This window comes from Pieris napi, chromosome 13 (genome assembly GCF_905475465.1).
Source record: "Pieris napi chromosome 13, ilPieNapi1.2, whole genome shotgun sequence".
Classification (NCBI taxonomy): domain Eukaryota; kingdom Metazoa; phylum Arthropoda; class Insecta; order Lepidoptera; family Pieridae; genus Pieris; species Pieris napi.
The window spans coordinates 11,471,568-11,488,588 of NC_062246.1; the positions used below are offsets into that span (position 1 = coordinate 11,471,568).

Consider the following 17,021-nt stretch of genomic DNA (forward strand, 5'->3'; position numbering starts at 1 on the left):
ATATGACCCGCTTTTGGTGATCAGCGTGTCCTGTGACACGTAGGCCTCTTCCAGCTGTTTCCATTCTTTTCTGTTATTAGCTCTTCTTGTCCAAGTTGTGCCTCCTATTATCTTAATATCGTCTGCCCATCTCTTGGTCGGTCTTCCTCTTTTCCTTTTTCCATCACGTGGTTGCCAGTCTGTAATTATTTTTGTCCATTTCAACCTGCTATCTCTCGTCATGTGCCCAGTCCAGCGCCATTTCAACTGCCTTATTTTCTTTATAATGTCTTCTACTTTGGTCGTTGATCTGATCTCTTCTGCTCTTTTTCGATGTCTCAGTGTTACACCCACCATGCTTCTTTCCATTCCTCTTTGGCATGTTCTCAACTTTAGAAGATGTTTCTGAGATAAAGCCCAAGTCTCGCAGCCGTATGTAACACATGGTAGGATACATAGATTGAACACCTTTTTCTTAGCTACTATTGGGAAGTCTTTACTTTTAAGTACTTCCTTGAGTGACCAAAATCTCTTCCAGGCGCTAGACACTCTTCTTTCTATCTCAAGATCCATTTGGTCATGAAATGATATTATTTGCCCTAAATATACGTAGTGATCTACATATTCGATAGCATCTCCTCCTATTTGTATCATAATAGTTTCTCTATTTGTCATTATTTTCGTTTTAGATTTGTTCATAGAAAGCCCAACTATCTTGCTTGCTTCTGTCAGCTGTTGCAGCATAGTTTGAAGCGTCTTTGCGTTATCTGAAATGATCACTAAATCGTCTGCGAATCTTAGGTGGTTCAGTTGTCTGCCGTTTATGTTTATGCCGACCTTATCCCATTCCAAATTTCTAAATAAACTCTCCAAAATGGCTGAGAAGAGTTTTGGGGACAAAGGATCGCCCTGTCTCACACCCCTGGCTATAGGAAATTCTTCACCCGTTGTCTCTAGTTTGATATAAGCCGTGCTACTTGTATATATATTTCTAATTATACGTATGTATTTTTTTGGTATACCTTGTTGTATTAAGGCTCTCCAGAGGGAATCGTGCTTTATAGAGTCGAATGCTTTACTGTAGTCTACAAAAGCGATGTATAGTGCTTTTCCGTATTCTTTGCACTTTTGTATTAGCTGTTTTATAACATGTATATGATCTACAGTTGAGAATCCGGATCTGAATCCAGCTTGTTCCATGGGTTGTTGTTCATCCATTACCTTCGTTATTCTTCGCAGGATCATTTTGGAGAAAACTTTATACATGTTGGACATAAGGCTTATAGGTCTATAGTTTTCTATGATGTTCCTGTCACCCTTTTTGTGGAGCAGTGTAATTATGTTCTTCGTCCATTGAGAAGGTATGTATTCCGTTTTTAGTATGGTGTTGAATAGTTCAGTAAGTTTTCTTAGGTTCCCTGGTGCTGCTGATGATACTTTGATCATCTCATTAGTTATGTGATCTGGTCCAGGCGCTTTTCCATTTTGTAGGCTTTTGATAGCATGCTCCGTTTCTGAAAGGAGAAATTTAGGTACCTCTTCTTCGTCTTGTTCAAGATTTACTGGATTCTGTGAGGTATTATCAGTCTCTAGTGAGTAGAGGTTTCTGTAGAAGTCTGTTGCAGTTTTCAATATATCTTTTCTTTTTGTCTGTTGTTTGCCTACGTAATTCTTAATGTTCGGTATCCATTGTTTTGTTTCTACGAGTTCATTTAGAGCTTTTTTAACTCCTCCTGTCTTGGTTATATGGTAATTAAGTGCTTCTATTCTTCTTTTGGTTCTTTCTTTCTTAATATTGTTACTAATTTTCTTACTTACTTCTGATATCAATTTTAGATTTTGCTTGTTTTTTCCAAGTTTTAAGAGCTGTTTTCTTTCTTCCATTAGCTTTTGAGTTTCTTTTCCAATTTGTTTCTTGTTAGTTTTTGGGGGATTGCGACTTAGAGTTCCAAATATTTCATTTACTTCATTGATATATTTTCCTTCTATCTGGTTTTTGACTTCATTGTCAGGGATTTGTTTTACTATCATTAGCTTTGTTTTTGTGTTGTATTTATTTCTACTTTTCTTTGGTTCGATACATTTTATGGTGGCTCTTACTAATCGATGATTGGTGTTGAAGTTGAGTTGATTTAATACACTAACGTTCTGAAAGGGTTTCCTATTGTTGGTTCCGATGTAGTCGATTTCATTTTTGTGGCGTCCGTCCGGTGATATCCATGTCCACTTCTTCGCCGTAACTTTTTTGAAGAAACTGTTCATGAATGCTAAGTTATTTTCGAGAGCGAGATTGAGCATTCGTTCTCCATTTTTGCTCCTTGGGCCGAAGCCGAAGTCGCCTATGATGTTCTCTTCACCAGGACGTCTGCGTCCTATTCTTCCATTGAAATCGCCCATAACTATGATGTTTTTGAAAGTATTTTGTAAAACTGTAGTCAATTGGTTGTAAAACTTATCTTTGATATGTTCTTCATGATTTTCAGTAGGTGCATAAATTTGTATAATTGACCATTTGTCCTTGAAACCTGGAAAGTTTATATTAAGAATGGCTATTCTATCTGATATGCCCTTAAATTCTTCTATATTTGGCTGTAAGTATTTTTTTAACCATAAAGCCTACTCCATGGGATCCTTTTATTTCGCCTTTATAATAGAAGATATACTCTGTATGATCTTCAATGCTTTCGCCTATTCTTCTTATTTCGCTTAATCCTAATATGTCCCAGTTTATCTTTAAAAGAGCTAACTCTAGCTCGGTAAGTTTTTCGTGTGTTCTCAATGATAGACAGTTCAGAGTGGCGATATAAAGTATCTTATTTTCGATTCGGCTTGGAGTGATGGAACTTGTAATGTTTTTGTGAATCTTCTCATCTCGTTTCTGAGCTGGAAGGGAGTGGTCGACAGCCCCCACGGTGACCAGCCGGCTTGGGGTGGTTAGTGCGTTTTGTCTTTTGTTGTTGTGTTTGAAAGAATTATGTTGGTTCGAGCGGTCGGGGGCGCATGCTAGTTTTTTTGCTGTTTCGGCGTTGAATTCGAGCCATGCGCTTCGTAGTAATCAAGTAAGTTTATTTTTTTACTTGTTGGTTGGGGTTGATATTGTTTCGGAGATTCTGAGAAGTTTCTCTTTCTTTTTTCAGATTTCTCATGCGTATTCTCGTATATAACGAGCTTATCTTTTTTAATGTGGCAAGTTTTCCCTTTAGCACGTTCAGCTTTTAGTTCGATTTGTAATAGTTTTCTTTTTTCTAATACTTCTTTGGAAAAATCTTCTTTTACATACATGTTAGATGGGAGTTTGTTTCCATTTTTCAGTACCTCGTATTTTCTCCAAAGGCTAGTAAAGTTAACGAGGACTGGGCGAGGATTTTCACTCTTTTTGCCCAGTCTATAAGCTGAGCTTAGCTCTTTAGGGTCCAAGGATAAACCAGTTGAATTATTTATCAACTTCAGCATGTGTGTAAGCAGGTTAGGTTCTTCTTGTTGGTTTTCATGTATGCCAAAAAATACTAAATTATTTTTCCTTTTCCCATCTTCAAGGAATTTTACTTTGTCTTTTAGAACGACGATCTCCGATTTAAGTTTCTTGTTTTCTTCAGTTAATTCTACTAACTTCACATTTATACTGCTTACGACGGACTTTGTTACACTTTCTGTTATAATTCTCGTCTGATCTTCCAACTTTTCGCACAGCTTTTGGTGTATCGATTCTATAAGGTATTCCATTTCTTTTTTGTCCATACTTTGAAATGTTGTTTCTAATTTTTTTTTTTTTTTTTTTTATTACAGAATTATTTTTCCTTTTATATTCTATCCGTTAGAAATAGATTAGATATCTTCAAGTAAAATTATAAAAACAAAAATTCGAAATTAATTGAAGTGTCAATATTCCGTGTCTAGGTTTGAACTAGGGCCGATACAAATGTTCGATTCAGGAACACAGCTTATCTGCGACGCCGAGATACTGTATGACGAAGAGGACGAATTACTTGAACAGTTTCTTTCTTGAGTGACGTTTACAAGGAGTGACTAATGTAATATTAGGTCGCTGCAAGTCACGTATACCCGTTTAACATCACTGTTACAAAGTCGTAGTTTTTTCTTCTTTTTGTAGTAATATCAACAAAAATTGACTGATCCTTGTTCCAAGTCACTTGCACTAGATTTGTACACGCACTTTTAATTGTTTTAGTCAAAACGAAAAGTCACCGTTGCAATAACACAAATTAAAACGTGAAAATGTTCTATTTTTTACACTAATAATGAGGCAGATACGTTTGCCTATGGTATATCTTCTCCTGGTTCAGTTTGATATTTACTTTTTATTGTGTATTCTCACTTATTTCTATTTTTAATTGGTTATTTTGTGAGGACTCGATATTCAACTTGCGCCTACCCGCAACGAAATTAGGTTATATTAATACAATTAATTTACGTAAATGATTATAACGTATTTTTTATTAAACGTTTAAATTTAGTAAATTAGATTAGTTTTAAATTACTTGTTAGTCTTAAGTTCTCCTAGATAAGTTAGCCTAGATCGTAATGTTAAATAATGTCGTTGTTCAGAGACAATTTATAAAAAAACAATTAAAAAAAAACTGATGACCTCAATTTGATTTGTACTGAATGAACCTGAATTAAACTAAGGTTTTCCTTAAATAGCACTGACACGCTTTAATAACTTTTATCTTTTCGTGTGTTTTTTTTCAAATTACTGTTTTGGCCTTGTCCTTTATTTTTTATTTGTTATTGTCACGTCTCTAAATGTGTGTAAGCGGGTAATATTAACACGGATAATTCATTTATCCTAGGTGAGATTCAGTTATCTATCTAGCCATATACCAAACAAGTGGTGGTTTTAATTTTTTTTTGATTTATTGAGAAGCTCACTCCATGAAGACCCTTTATCTGCCCAATGTAGCAAAAGACATAGTGGTCGTATTCTTCAATATTACAGCCAATTTTTCTTACTTCGGAAAGCCAAGGATAGCCATCATAGCCAGGATAGACTACTGTCTATCCTACTTTACACCTATTATACCTTACTAGGTAACTCTCATTTGACGATAAATATTTCTAGTAGTTAAATAAGAAAGTATTTTTTTGTGGCTATTTTTCGTGTTCGTCTCTGTTTTCCTCTCGGAGGATGGTCGCTGGACCCCTCGGTGATCAGCCTGCTTGGGGAGGATATCATTTATTATATAGCAAAGTTAGACAAGTACGTGGGACTCTAAACCCTGAGGTCGTAAATATCTCTTTGCATTAATACATTTATGAATGTACGTATGTAGTATGGACTATGTTTCCGCCCATTCGGTTCGTTTTGTCCTGGCTAATAAAGCCAGCCTATCTCCTTCCAGAAGCTCAGAAGTTTCCCGAGCACTTCACAGGCTTTACAGATTTCTGTTCGTTGGGAAGCAGCCACGCATTTCAGGACTACGTGGTTGACTGATCCCTCTGCGCTGAAAAATCTAATGCATAAGGGACTGTCCCGCCAAGGACATATGTTTATTAATGATTTATCAATGTGAGCAAATAAAAGTTTCTCATTTGGTGAGGAAAATACCAGAAGGCTGATCACTTCAATAGATTACGGAAATATACAGAAGGTTGAGGTCAATACCAAGGGTCATTGTTTTTTACAACACCAGACAAGATGGACAATAAATCTGTAGAATGAAGATAAACATGCGAATAACAAAATTTAATTAAAACTGTTCGTTTATCTCCTTTTTCCCGAAGGGGTGGGCAGAGACCATGGATCTCCACTTGCTACGGTCCTGGTCACTGGTCCATGCATCATCAGTTATAGGTACTTTTAACTTGTCTCTTCTCTAGCAACTCCTGGATTTGGTCCAGGTATATCCGACAATACAGATTACAGATTTAAGAAAAACAACTAAGGTAACAGATGTTACAATAAAAATAAATAAATTAAAGTGGAAATTGGCGGGGCAAGAGTAACAGAAAAGTGGAGCAAAAATAACTAAACTGGTAACCAAGGTATAGCAAACAAAAGGGAGACTTAGAAGGTGGATAGACCAAATTAAAGAAACAGCAGGTACATGGCAGTGAGAGGCACAGTGCCGAGAGGAATGGCGGGATTTGGAGGAAATCTTTGCCAACACAACTTTGGGCACACAGATACCTAAAAGAAGATTGAAATAGAAACGTGTAAAAGTCTCTGAATCAAAGGCTATTATTATTACTATTATTATTTTAATTATCTTAATATTTATAAATTACGCGTCACGTTGTTTGTCCGCTATGGACTCCTAAACTACTTAACCGATTTCAATCAAATTTGCACACCGTTTGCAGTTTGATCTAACTTAAAAGATAGGATAGCTTCTATATAATATATATAATACTACTATACGTGTGAATCTCACTGAACTCCTCTTAAACGGCTGGACCTATTTGAATGTTTTTTGCATGCGTTTGGGTGGAGCCTTGGCTGGTTTAGATTCACAAATCAGCCCGGCAGATGGCGCTGCAGTCGGTACTTTCATACTTTGTTTAATATCCTAATCGCTTGAAATATCATGCAGGACAACGTCTGTGGGGTCCGCTAGTTATTATATAAACCCAACCCTATCTCACCATCCACGGTTGCCTTGTATATCCTACTGGCGTAGTCCTGCTCTTTCGTGAATTTTGTAAACGTTGTTGACATTCATAAGCATGCTCTAAGAAGCATCTAAATTGAATAAACGTATTTTGATTTGATTTGATTTGATTTACTGGTTAACCGCTTCTCATCATTCATGGCCAAACCACCTAATCATCTCTTTCGTATCTAACGTCCTCTTTTAAAATTTAATGTCATATATTCTACGTCAATGTCAAAAGTTATTATCTACTAGCTGTAGCCCGTGACTTATCTGTGCAGTATTAAAATAATATTTGTCCAAATGATGTAGCGTGAAAGACATATTTTATCTACTTTAAATACCAGAAGCGATAAAAGTATCTATTTTCATTTAGGAATCAATTTATTACTACCAAATGTGCATTTGAAATAAATTATCAATCTTTATTCTAGTTATGTAGTTATTACACATAAGATATACTGTGGCGCGCTTTTTTGTAGGTCTATTTAAGATAAACATTACCATCATACATTACATATACGTGTAACTCTAGCGGTTTTGGCAGCACACGCCAGAATAGCTCGCTGATGGCAGATTTTTCCTACTTACTTAATATTTTGGATATGTGTTATTCAGATGTATAAGCTACATTATTGTAAAGTTTCATTAAAGTCCATTCAGTATTTTTTACGTGAAAGAGTAACAAATATCCATCCGAATTCAAACTCAAACTCAAACTCAAAATATCTTTATTCAAGTGGGTAACCAAGTACACTTTTGAATCGTCAAGTTAACAACGTTACTTACAAACTTTCGCGTTTATAATATTAGTAGGATAAACTGCGTATTATAAAAGCACCGTGTCACGTCCTTGAAACCATTGCGGTTGTGATCTGGGAACGTTTAAGCAAACTATAAATAAATAAGATTATTGAGTTTAAAACAATGCGTAATACATGTGGAATTGTTTTATAAAGAATTATACCGTTTAATGATTCATAAATGGTCATAAATAATACATAAGATGTTTATTACATAACATCTATACATGTCGAAGGAGATTTGTATATTGCATTTATGTTTGAAACTTAATAACGTATTTTACCTGTTGATTTAAATAGGTCGCAAAATATCGATTATTTTTAAGACATTTTTTCTAATCACGAAGCAGACTAACCTTCATTTTTATTAATATAGTCAAACCTGGGTAAGTGAAACTGGATAAGTGAGAGTAATAGCCGGGACCCGTCATTTTTAGCTCCCAAAACCTCTATTAGCGAGATACAGAAACCTCTGTATTTCGCTAATAGCTGTGTCGTTTTTCCCTCATCGACCTCCGTAAGTGAGACTGCTACTTATCTATACTCTGCGCCACTGGTTTACTTTTTAAAAGTATATTACAGAAACCTTACAGTAGTGAAAGAGTTCCAATTGCCTACTCTACTTTTAGTTTCGTAAACGATAAAGAGATCGTGGTTGATGGGAGAGACACTAAAAGAAGATGTCTACTGTGTCCAAATAAGGCGATTAAACAAACATAATAAAAAACCCATACTATATCAGTACAGTTGCGTAGTTGCGTGCAAATATTTACAGTATATCATGATAATTTTTACATATAATATCATTGTATGTTTACCGTAATAATTATATATTCAAATTTAGGTTCTTCGTCATCCAATCCATGTTTATTTAAGTTTTTTATGGCTTAGTTAATTTTGAAGAATAAAGTCGATAGGAAATCAGTGCACATGTGTATGGAATGCTTTTTATATATAGCAGTGGGCAAACGGGCAGGAGGCTCACCTGATGTTAATTGATAGCCTACATACCATCTTCTAGAAGATATTAATTGTTTATATAAACTTCGTTACATTTAAAGAATAACAAATAACATAAATTATTTGGGATGCAACGGGCGGCTTTCGAACAAGCGATCTCTTCCAGGCAACCCGAGTAAGGAAAAAATTAAGAGTAAAAAGCAACAAAAAAATTTACGAGTGAAACACTGAATTTATATTAACGGTCTTACTCTAAAGGCCCTTCAAGGACATAATATACAATTTAGTAAAGTCTATTGTATATGGAATTAGACCAAGCCATATTTGGCGAAGCCCTTCGCACATAAAGATAAATATTTTTCTAATTTGAAGGTTATATGTCACTTAAATGACAATTAACACTTGACAAAAATGGCGGAATAAATTTGTTTATACAATGTTATTAAATAATTATGATGCGAACGTGATTTCACCACTTAACTTGTTCTAGTAATTAGATTAGATTTTTAGGTAAAAAGAACTGCCAGAAAATAAAAGTTGGTCCATGGAAACTTACCATCGAAAAAAAATTTGCTTAAAAACCGTCTTTTGTTTTCCAAAATTCTCCCTTTCTAATTGAATTGATGCGCCTGATCCTGTAGTGTGTATTATCTAACGTCCATAGATCGTCTAGAACAGCCACCACCTTAGGACTTTTTAAAATTTTTATGTAACACATAATTATTCCCTTAAGTCAAACCTATAATTTAAGTCATTATAGGTTTGAGGAAATAACTATAAAATTGTTAACGAAATTTTCAAAACACAATGATAAACTGAAATTTAAATTCCGAATAATTTGAATAAATTTTCGAATACACAATGATACATACAAACCAACGAATTATTTACTATTTATTTTTTTATTAGTAATCTTACAGCTAAAACGTACATACTATAAAACAAAACACTAAGATAATATAGAAAGCCAAAACAGATTACATACATAAACAATATATATATATTCGTATGAAACAGAAAACATGAGTATGAACAAAAAATAACATGAAACAAACGATAAACGATTCAAAGAAAAAGATAGAGTGCTACTGTTTAAACAAAATCAAAGTGTTCCCACCTCTTCAAATATTTCCTCACATCCTCTTTGGTGAGGTGTAAAATATCAATATCCTCTTAATTATTGTTACAGTTAGATAAAACATTCGAGTTCGAGGCACGTGGAACAATTGCGTGTAACTTGTCGCATACGGAGGAGGGATTCTAATAGAAATAACGACAATTTAAATTAACGTAAATCACTATGAATTAGATGTTGCCTTAAAGATTTCCTGTTCAACCAAATGTGAGTGTCTGCGCAGTTAAAAGCGCAAAACAGCGCATCGCGTATCTGTTTATACAAAACTTGTCACAGCTCCAAGCTCGAAGTTATTTTCGAACCGGTTCAATCTGGTTTTGCGAAACTAACCCAACTCGTGTGTTATAGATTGTATGCATCTATGTGTTGTATTATAGAAGCTAATACAGTTTGTAAGTTTCTAATGAAGATAGATACTTCATTATAAGTTTTTTAGACACATCAACAACAATATAATTATGATGAAATCACAGCAAACATATTAAAATATCAATATACGTAGACAAATATTTGGCAATCAAAGTCATTTGGCATGAGCTACGACTATTGTTTTTATAAATAATATCATAATAAAAAGACAATATAGTTATATACCTACTTATATATTTATACTGCCCCCGCGTTTCTCCTGTGATTTTACTTTGCCTACCTTTTTAGTACATACCAACATGGAACGTTTCGCTATGCTACCCCAGACTGTTCGGTTTTCCGGAATGAAAACTTTTTAGGTTTTTCTGTGATTTTTCTATACGTTTATAAATTCTAAACGAACAAATAAAAAAAACGGGTTGAGCGTAGAGGGTAGAACATTAAGGGTTATATGTATTTTTGTACGCTGTATCATAAAAACAAATAAAATGGTCGAAAAAAAATTTTTTTGGGGTGGACACCCCTTATCACTTAGGGGTTTGAAATATCGATAGAAGCCGATTCTCAGACTTACTGAATATGCATAAAAAAATGTATAAGAATCGATCAAGCCGTTTCGGAGGAGTATGGTCATTGTGACACGAGAATTTTCTATATTTGAGCTAGTTGATTGACAGTATCTTTGTTTATAAAATATTAAATAACTTGGTAGATTTACCAAATGTTTTAAGTCCAGTGAATTTCCTCTTAAAACCACAAGAAACACATCAGTCCTTTTCTACGTTCGAGCAGTGAGGAATATAGTCTCATATTCTCTCATATTCGTGTGATCGATCTAAGAACAATCTGTGTGAAGCGGAAATATGCTGGCTTTGTTAGTGCACAAACAAGATTGTGAAGATTAATTGGTTAAAGCAACCCAGATTGTGGTGTGATTCATGATGGGTAGCTGAGTCAATAATTCTATTTTTTTTTATTTTTAGCCCAATCAGATATACCATTAGAACAGAATGGTGCGCGGGAGTCGAAGAGGTTGCCCCTCGTGAAATCTGCTCCACATCTCAACAACAACAAAGAGGATTGCCAAGCTTTCGATGGTATTGATGAGAAGCCCAATGATGAGAGGTACATACAATTATAGATGGTTCTAATTTTTTATTGATGGTAGTAATTTTTGGTTATTTTGACCTTTATGTGTGTGATATTTTTGAAATACATATAATATTTGAGTATATCTATCTAGCCTTCCAAACACATAACGCTAAATTTCGAATATGTCTACAAAATTTCATCAAAATCAGCTGTTTTAAAGATGTTTACTATATACTTGAGTATTTTTATGTACATATACCTACGTAAGAGTACGGTATATAAAGAGGGAATATATTATCAAAGATAAATATAAAATAACTTTACTAGGAAAATAAATGTTTATTAAGTGGCATTTAAGACGCTGTATCGTGAAACTAAAATAAAATATTCTTGGAATTTGAAAAGAATATTAATGAATTCTTTTATACTTTGCAAATGACACTTCAGAAATAGAAGCACAATTGATGTTTTAATTTTTATCTTCTTATTCTTGCAGTCTCGGCCACAAATCATCTGAGAAACAAAGTAAGGTGTGTAAAAATGTTGACCTTGAATATGCATTATATTGATACTAGGTAGACAAATGTGTCAGAAGTTTAGCTTGTAAACAAGCAAATTTGTAGCGAAGTAGCAGATCTATAATTACCTCACTAATGTCTGTTAATTTTGTTTTTAATTGATTTTGTAACCTGATTATATAAACGATTAAAATGTCATAAGACAAGTGTTTTGAGTTTTTTGTATTGGAAATATTTAGTTTATAATATGGTGACACATTTTAAATTATGTTAATGGAATAATTTCCATATATTTAATGGAATGGAATCTATGAACATTCATAGATGACTTAACATCTATATTTTATTATGGCCTGTGCTAATCTTCCCTTGGGGCATGGGCATACACATTTCCGTGTCTGTTTTTTTGACTAATAATAATAATAACTTTATTCATAACAAATAGGTTGTGACAAATTTCATGTATCGCTAGTACCCACACTAGTAGACCAGTCATTATAGACATTCGAAATCGAAAATTTGATAATAATTCCAAAAGTTTTCAAACTTCGGTCAAGTGAATGGTACATTGGGACGACAATAAATCTCATTTTGCAACCTTGTCCGCAGTCCGGAACATTGTTAAAATTGCAATTAAATTAATTTTTGCTGTATGGTCGTGAAAAAAATTCCAAAAGTTCTGCAAACTTGGGGAAGTTTTCGATATAATATTTCATATCACGTATAAAATTTGCAACCAACCTAAGTGTACGGAACATTTTTTGTTATTTATTTTATTTTCGATATATCTGTCAAATTTGCAGAACTTTTGGAACGTTTTCCTTCAGTTTAATAAAGAAAAACATTAATTTTTAATAACAAAAAATGTTCCGTACACTTAGGTTGGTTGCAGAACTTTTGGAATTTTTTTCACGACCAAAACTTATTTTTAACAATGTTCCGGACCGCAGAGCAGGTTGCAAAATTTTATAGTTTGTTTTAATACCACTCCCGACCTTACATCAAAATTTGAAAACTTTTGGAATTATAATGAATTAATTGTCTTGACTGACTGGACTATAGGGAGTCCCCGTGTAGTGAGTTAAGATAGCAATTAGTCGGTGGTGAATTTTTAAAACAGTTTTTTTATCATAGTTTTAGTGTAACAACTAATCAAACACAAGTCTTAACTAAGACATTATGCGTGCATGTGTGAGTGTGGATGGGTGTGTATGCGCATGTATTTGAGAGTAATTTTTATGTCATTTGCTATCTATACAGATACCAACTAACTAATTGATTTGGCTCGGCATAGATTGAGAAATTTTATTATTATATACTATCATTACCATATTTATATACTACCAAACAGTAGGAAAGAAGAAGAAAGGAGAAAGAGCAAGAAATCCCACCTGTCATATGTCATATTTGTTAACCAGTAGCCATTAGCATCCTCTTACCTTGCCTTGTCTATAGAATGATAGAGAAAAATAAATGAGAACTCTCGACTTGGGCTGTTTGCTTAATATTCATATGATTTTCAGTTGGCCCAGGCTGGTCACTACATCAAAATGTCCTTCCTTCTGGGCTGTTGGACGTTTTTCACGCTGGCCTTCCTGATGTACAATGAGAAGGAACATATTACAAGGCAATCAGCGTTATATCCTGGGGAGACGAAAAGTAAGTTACTGTTATTAAAAGCGACTGAGTAATATTAGTCTTTCATTTAGAGTTAGGGTTGAGATTTATTTTATTAATTTAATAATTAAAAATAAATAATAAGTATATAGTCCATTTTGTGTACACAAAGCTTCGTTATTATACATACAGTCCCAATCTCCTTCACAACTATGTCTAATGTCTAGATACTCTATTATTTTAACAATTAATTAAAAGTATAAACATAATTTTAGTAATAATAAAAGCTGTTTATTTCTTTACAAATATTAACAATACTAATACCTGCAGCTGAGTTTCATCACCGGACGTCAAGGCAGAATACGAAATGCCATCCGTATCACCTTTACGTCCGTCGTTCCAGAACTGAGCGTTTGTTTGGGCAATTTTTGCCGCGCACCAACATTATTTGGAACCAGTTGCCAACTGAAGTACTTCCGAACCAATTTAACTTAGGGTCCTTCAAGAAAAAAGCGTACCATTCCTCAAAAGGCCGGCAACGCACTTCCGAGCCTCCTGGCAATGTGTTAACATTGAACAACTTAACATCAGATGAGACTTATTTTTTTCATTCCTTTTGTAACAGTTTAAGAAGGCCCGTTTGCCTTCTGGTACAAAAAAAAATATACCTACATTAAACTGTAGGTATATATTTTTTTTTTGTTTTATTCTTGGATTTGATAGGAACCTCTCACGGGCAAAAGCCTCCAAGCCTCTCTAAAATCATTTTTAGTACGCTTTTTTCCATTGCTTTCTGGCATGCTACTTGTTCAGTTTTTATTATTGTATTGTCTACGGTAGGCAGACAATTTTCTAGAGATGAAGGGAATTCCCCTTTTAAAATTTCGTTCAGGGACCAAAACATACTTTAATGATGGTGATTAACGCAGCATTTTTTAATTAATTTTTAATTGTTGTCTCCTTTACATAAAAATAGCTAACAATACGTAACAAAAATAAAAAGTTGTATTTATATTTACATCGACCCACGGGTTTTCTACTTTTAGCTTTCTCAAGGCATTGTTTTATTTTTAAAACAAATGACTTTCCGCATCCAACTGATCGCAATTCCTCTTTCTATTTCTTCATTACTTCTTTCTTTCCTAAATACTTAAGTTAACGTATACTAGAGGGATATTATTTACCGAAACTGTTGTTGGAAAGATTGTGGTAACTTTTTTGTCAAGATAAATTTCTAGTAAGACTCTTTCACTGGCCGTTAGATCGTTTTTAATGTCATTCTGTGTGAATATTCTGTAAAAATATGTCATAAGCAAGGTGACTCAGAAAATTAAACCCCACCGTAATGCGTTTCTCAGACCGTTTTCCTTCACTACGTCTTGTAAGAAGTTTATAAATATTTTTGGAGATATCGGAGCACCCTGTCTAACACTTCTCAAACTAAGTAGGGGATAAAATTGCTCTTTGGACTGGAATTTTATCCCCTACTTAACTTAACTGCTGAAACAGTTGAGTTTGCGATCTCGTCTTCATTCTTAGTTGTAATTTTCCGCCACTAGTAAGCATTTAATAAAACCTAACCTCATTTCTTACATACAAAATAAGACATTACATTGCATATGGATTTTGTTGCTGCATTTGCAAGTTGTATTATTTTACTTTAAAATTTACGTTTTACGTTTAATTCAGACTCCCTTACACACATTAACACACCCACAACCACTCATGCTTTAGTGTTATTTTGTTTGTTACTCTAGTTTAGTCATAGTATGTAGTTATATCTTCATATATATGCTGTCCGCGATGGAAGGCTGGTGACCTGTGGATCATAGAACTTCTAAAGTCTATATTATATAATAATAATATAGCATTTATATTGCGAAACTCTGTGATTTTTATATATATAAACTTTAATATATTTTAACTCCAGTATGTCTCGGAGTTCGGTGTGCCTCTTGGCAAAGGCCTCCTCTAACCATTTCCACTGTTCTCTATCTTCTGCGACTCTTCTCCAGTTGTAGCCTGCTGTTAGTTTTAGTTCGTCCTCCTTATTATAAGTCTATATTACTATATATACGTAAAATACAATATTGTGAAGAGGCAAATAAACTTATTATTATTATTATTATTAATTGTTTTAGCCCTCTCCCTGAACGTGTCGAGGAATGATGTAGCAGTTCACTTAAATCTGAAAGGACCATTTTTGACAGAACAATCTGAAGATAAAATGAATGGAAGTGAATTCAATAAGTCCAATAAATTTATTGTATGGTTGGAGCAAATGAGTACTGGTATGGTAAGTAGTAAATTTTTCCATTACTATATATTATAGTGGTGATAATAGTTACAATTCTTACTTGTAGTACACACACACTTAAAGACAAAGGGCTCGCGCGTTGCCGGTCTTTTAATAATGATTACGCTCTTTTCTTGAAGTACCCTTAGTCGAATTGGTTCTGAAATACTTTAGTGGGCAGCTAAGAGAGAGAGCAAAGCAGAAAACATCGTAAAGAAACTAGCGCCTAATTCTAAGAAGAAGACTTAGATTGATTAAGAAAATGGATTTAATATATATATACCATTCGTAATTCCTTGATCCATTTTTATATCTATATATAAATATATATACATATCTTATATCAAAATCTTTTCGAAACATTAATTTTGTTTTAATTACATTTTTTAATACATTACCTAACTACATAATCAATTAAAATGTAATGAGACTAATTTGTTTTTTTGTATTAGAAATATATAGTATAAAATTAGTGACACATTTCATAAATTAATTACGAAGTGGAAATTAAATATATTAATAATCTCAGGTAAATGGCTCGGATCTGTAATGTATGAAAATTAATCGATGACTTTACATCTATATTTTAAATTCGTCAGTGTTAATCTTTTAGGGCATGGGGCAGATATTCTGTGTCTGTTTTTTTTTCATATTATGGCAATAGTTTTAACTTTATGCAATTCTGTGTCTGTTTCTTTGACTACCAAACAATTATACGTATTGGCCATGTCTAGAACTTGGCTGCAAGCTTAATGATAATATGTCAGATGGCCCAGGCTGGTGTGATCAAGATACAGCCGAGAAGGACTTCTCGACTGCTGGACATTCTTCATACTAGAAACCTTCGAAATTAAGTCACTGATTAATTTAAAAAAAAATTTACAGGTCTCAAAACAATGGCCAATCGTACTCCAAGACGGGGACTTTGATTTTTCAATCGGCGAATCAAGATCGTCCGTACTCAAAATTTCGACGAATAGCAGCGCCGATATTTCATTACGTATGACCTCAACGGCCAATGAGAGCGCGCCATTTACAATTACTTACACCATTGATCCAATCGATGCCTCAACTGGTGTTATTTACGCTTGTATGCTGCTCTGCGGACTGTATGTGCTGATTATTTTTGAGGTAAATTGATGATGACAGCTCAGAAATTAAATTGTTTATTTATTTTTAGAAATAATGTTCCCATATGAAAGGCCATTGCCTTGCTTTAGATAGTTTCGTCAAGTATACGATACTGTCCATAGTGAACAGCTCGAACGCTCCATACAATTTCTATGATTTTCATTTGAATGATATAAGTTTTTGTACGCCGACACCAATATTGTTATGTAAACAAAAAAAAGGGTGCGTGTACTTATGTACGCGCGTAAAAAGTTATACTTCTTTGGCATTATTAAAAATAGTTTTTGATTGCATGCAAATAATTAACTACAATTAAATAATCAAAGACTGGAAAAGGAGTCATTATAGTCAATAAAGTTCAGTTTACATTTGAAAAATTAAATAAATAAATATTTATTATTATTCTCTTTCATTAAGTGTAACATAAATTATATTATTTAAATTATATTGTATTATTCGAATGTTGTTTTTAAATTATGTCCAATGCCGTAGCATCTTCCGTGGGCAACT

The 17,021-nt window shown here is 33.7% G+C and overlaps 1 protein-coding gene across 4 annotated transcripts in view; it reads left to right on the forward strand.

Annotated features, from left to right (window-relative positions):
• Positions 1 to 17,021, forward strand: part of LOC125055367 (P protein-like) — a 40,105-nt gene that overhangs the window by 11,752 nt on the left and 11,332 nt on the right. For all 4 annotated transcript variants that reach the window (XM_047657800.1, XM_047657802.1, XM_047657801.1 and 1 more), the window contains exons 3-7: positions 10,841 to 10,982; positions 11,446 to 11,479; positions 12,991 to 13,126; positions 15,226 to 15,380; positions 16,266 to 16,511. In XM_047657800.1, the coding sequence (XP_047513756.1) occupies positions 10,841 to 10,982; positions 11,446 to 11,479; positions 12,991 to 13,126; positions 15,226 to 15,380; positions 16,266 to 16,511 (713 nt within the window). The remainder of the gene's footprint in view (positions 1 to 10,840; positions 10,983 to 11,445; positions 11,480 to 12,990; positions 13,127 to 15,225; positions 15,381 to 16,265; positions 16,512 to 17,021) is intronic.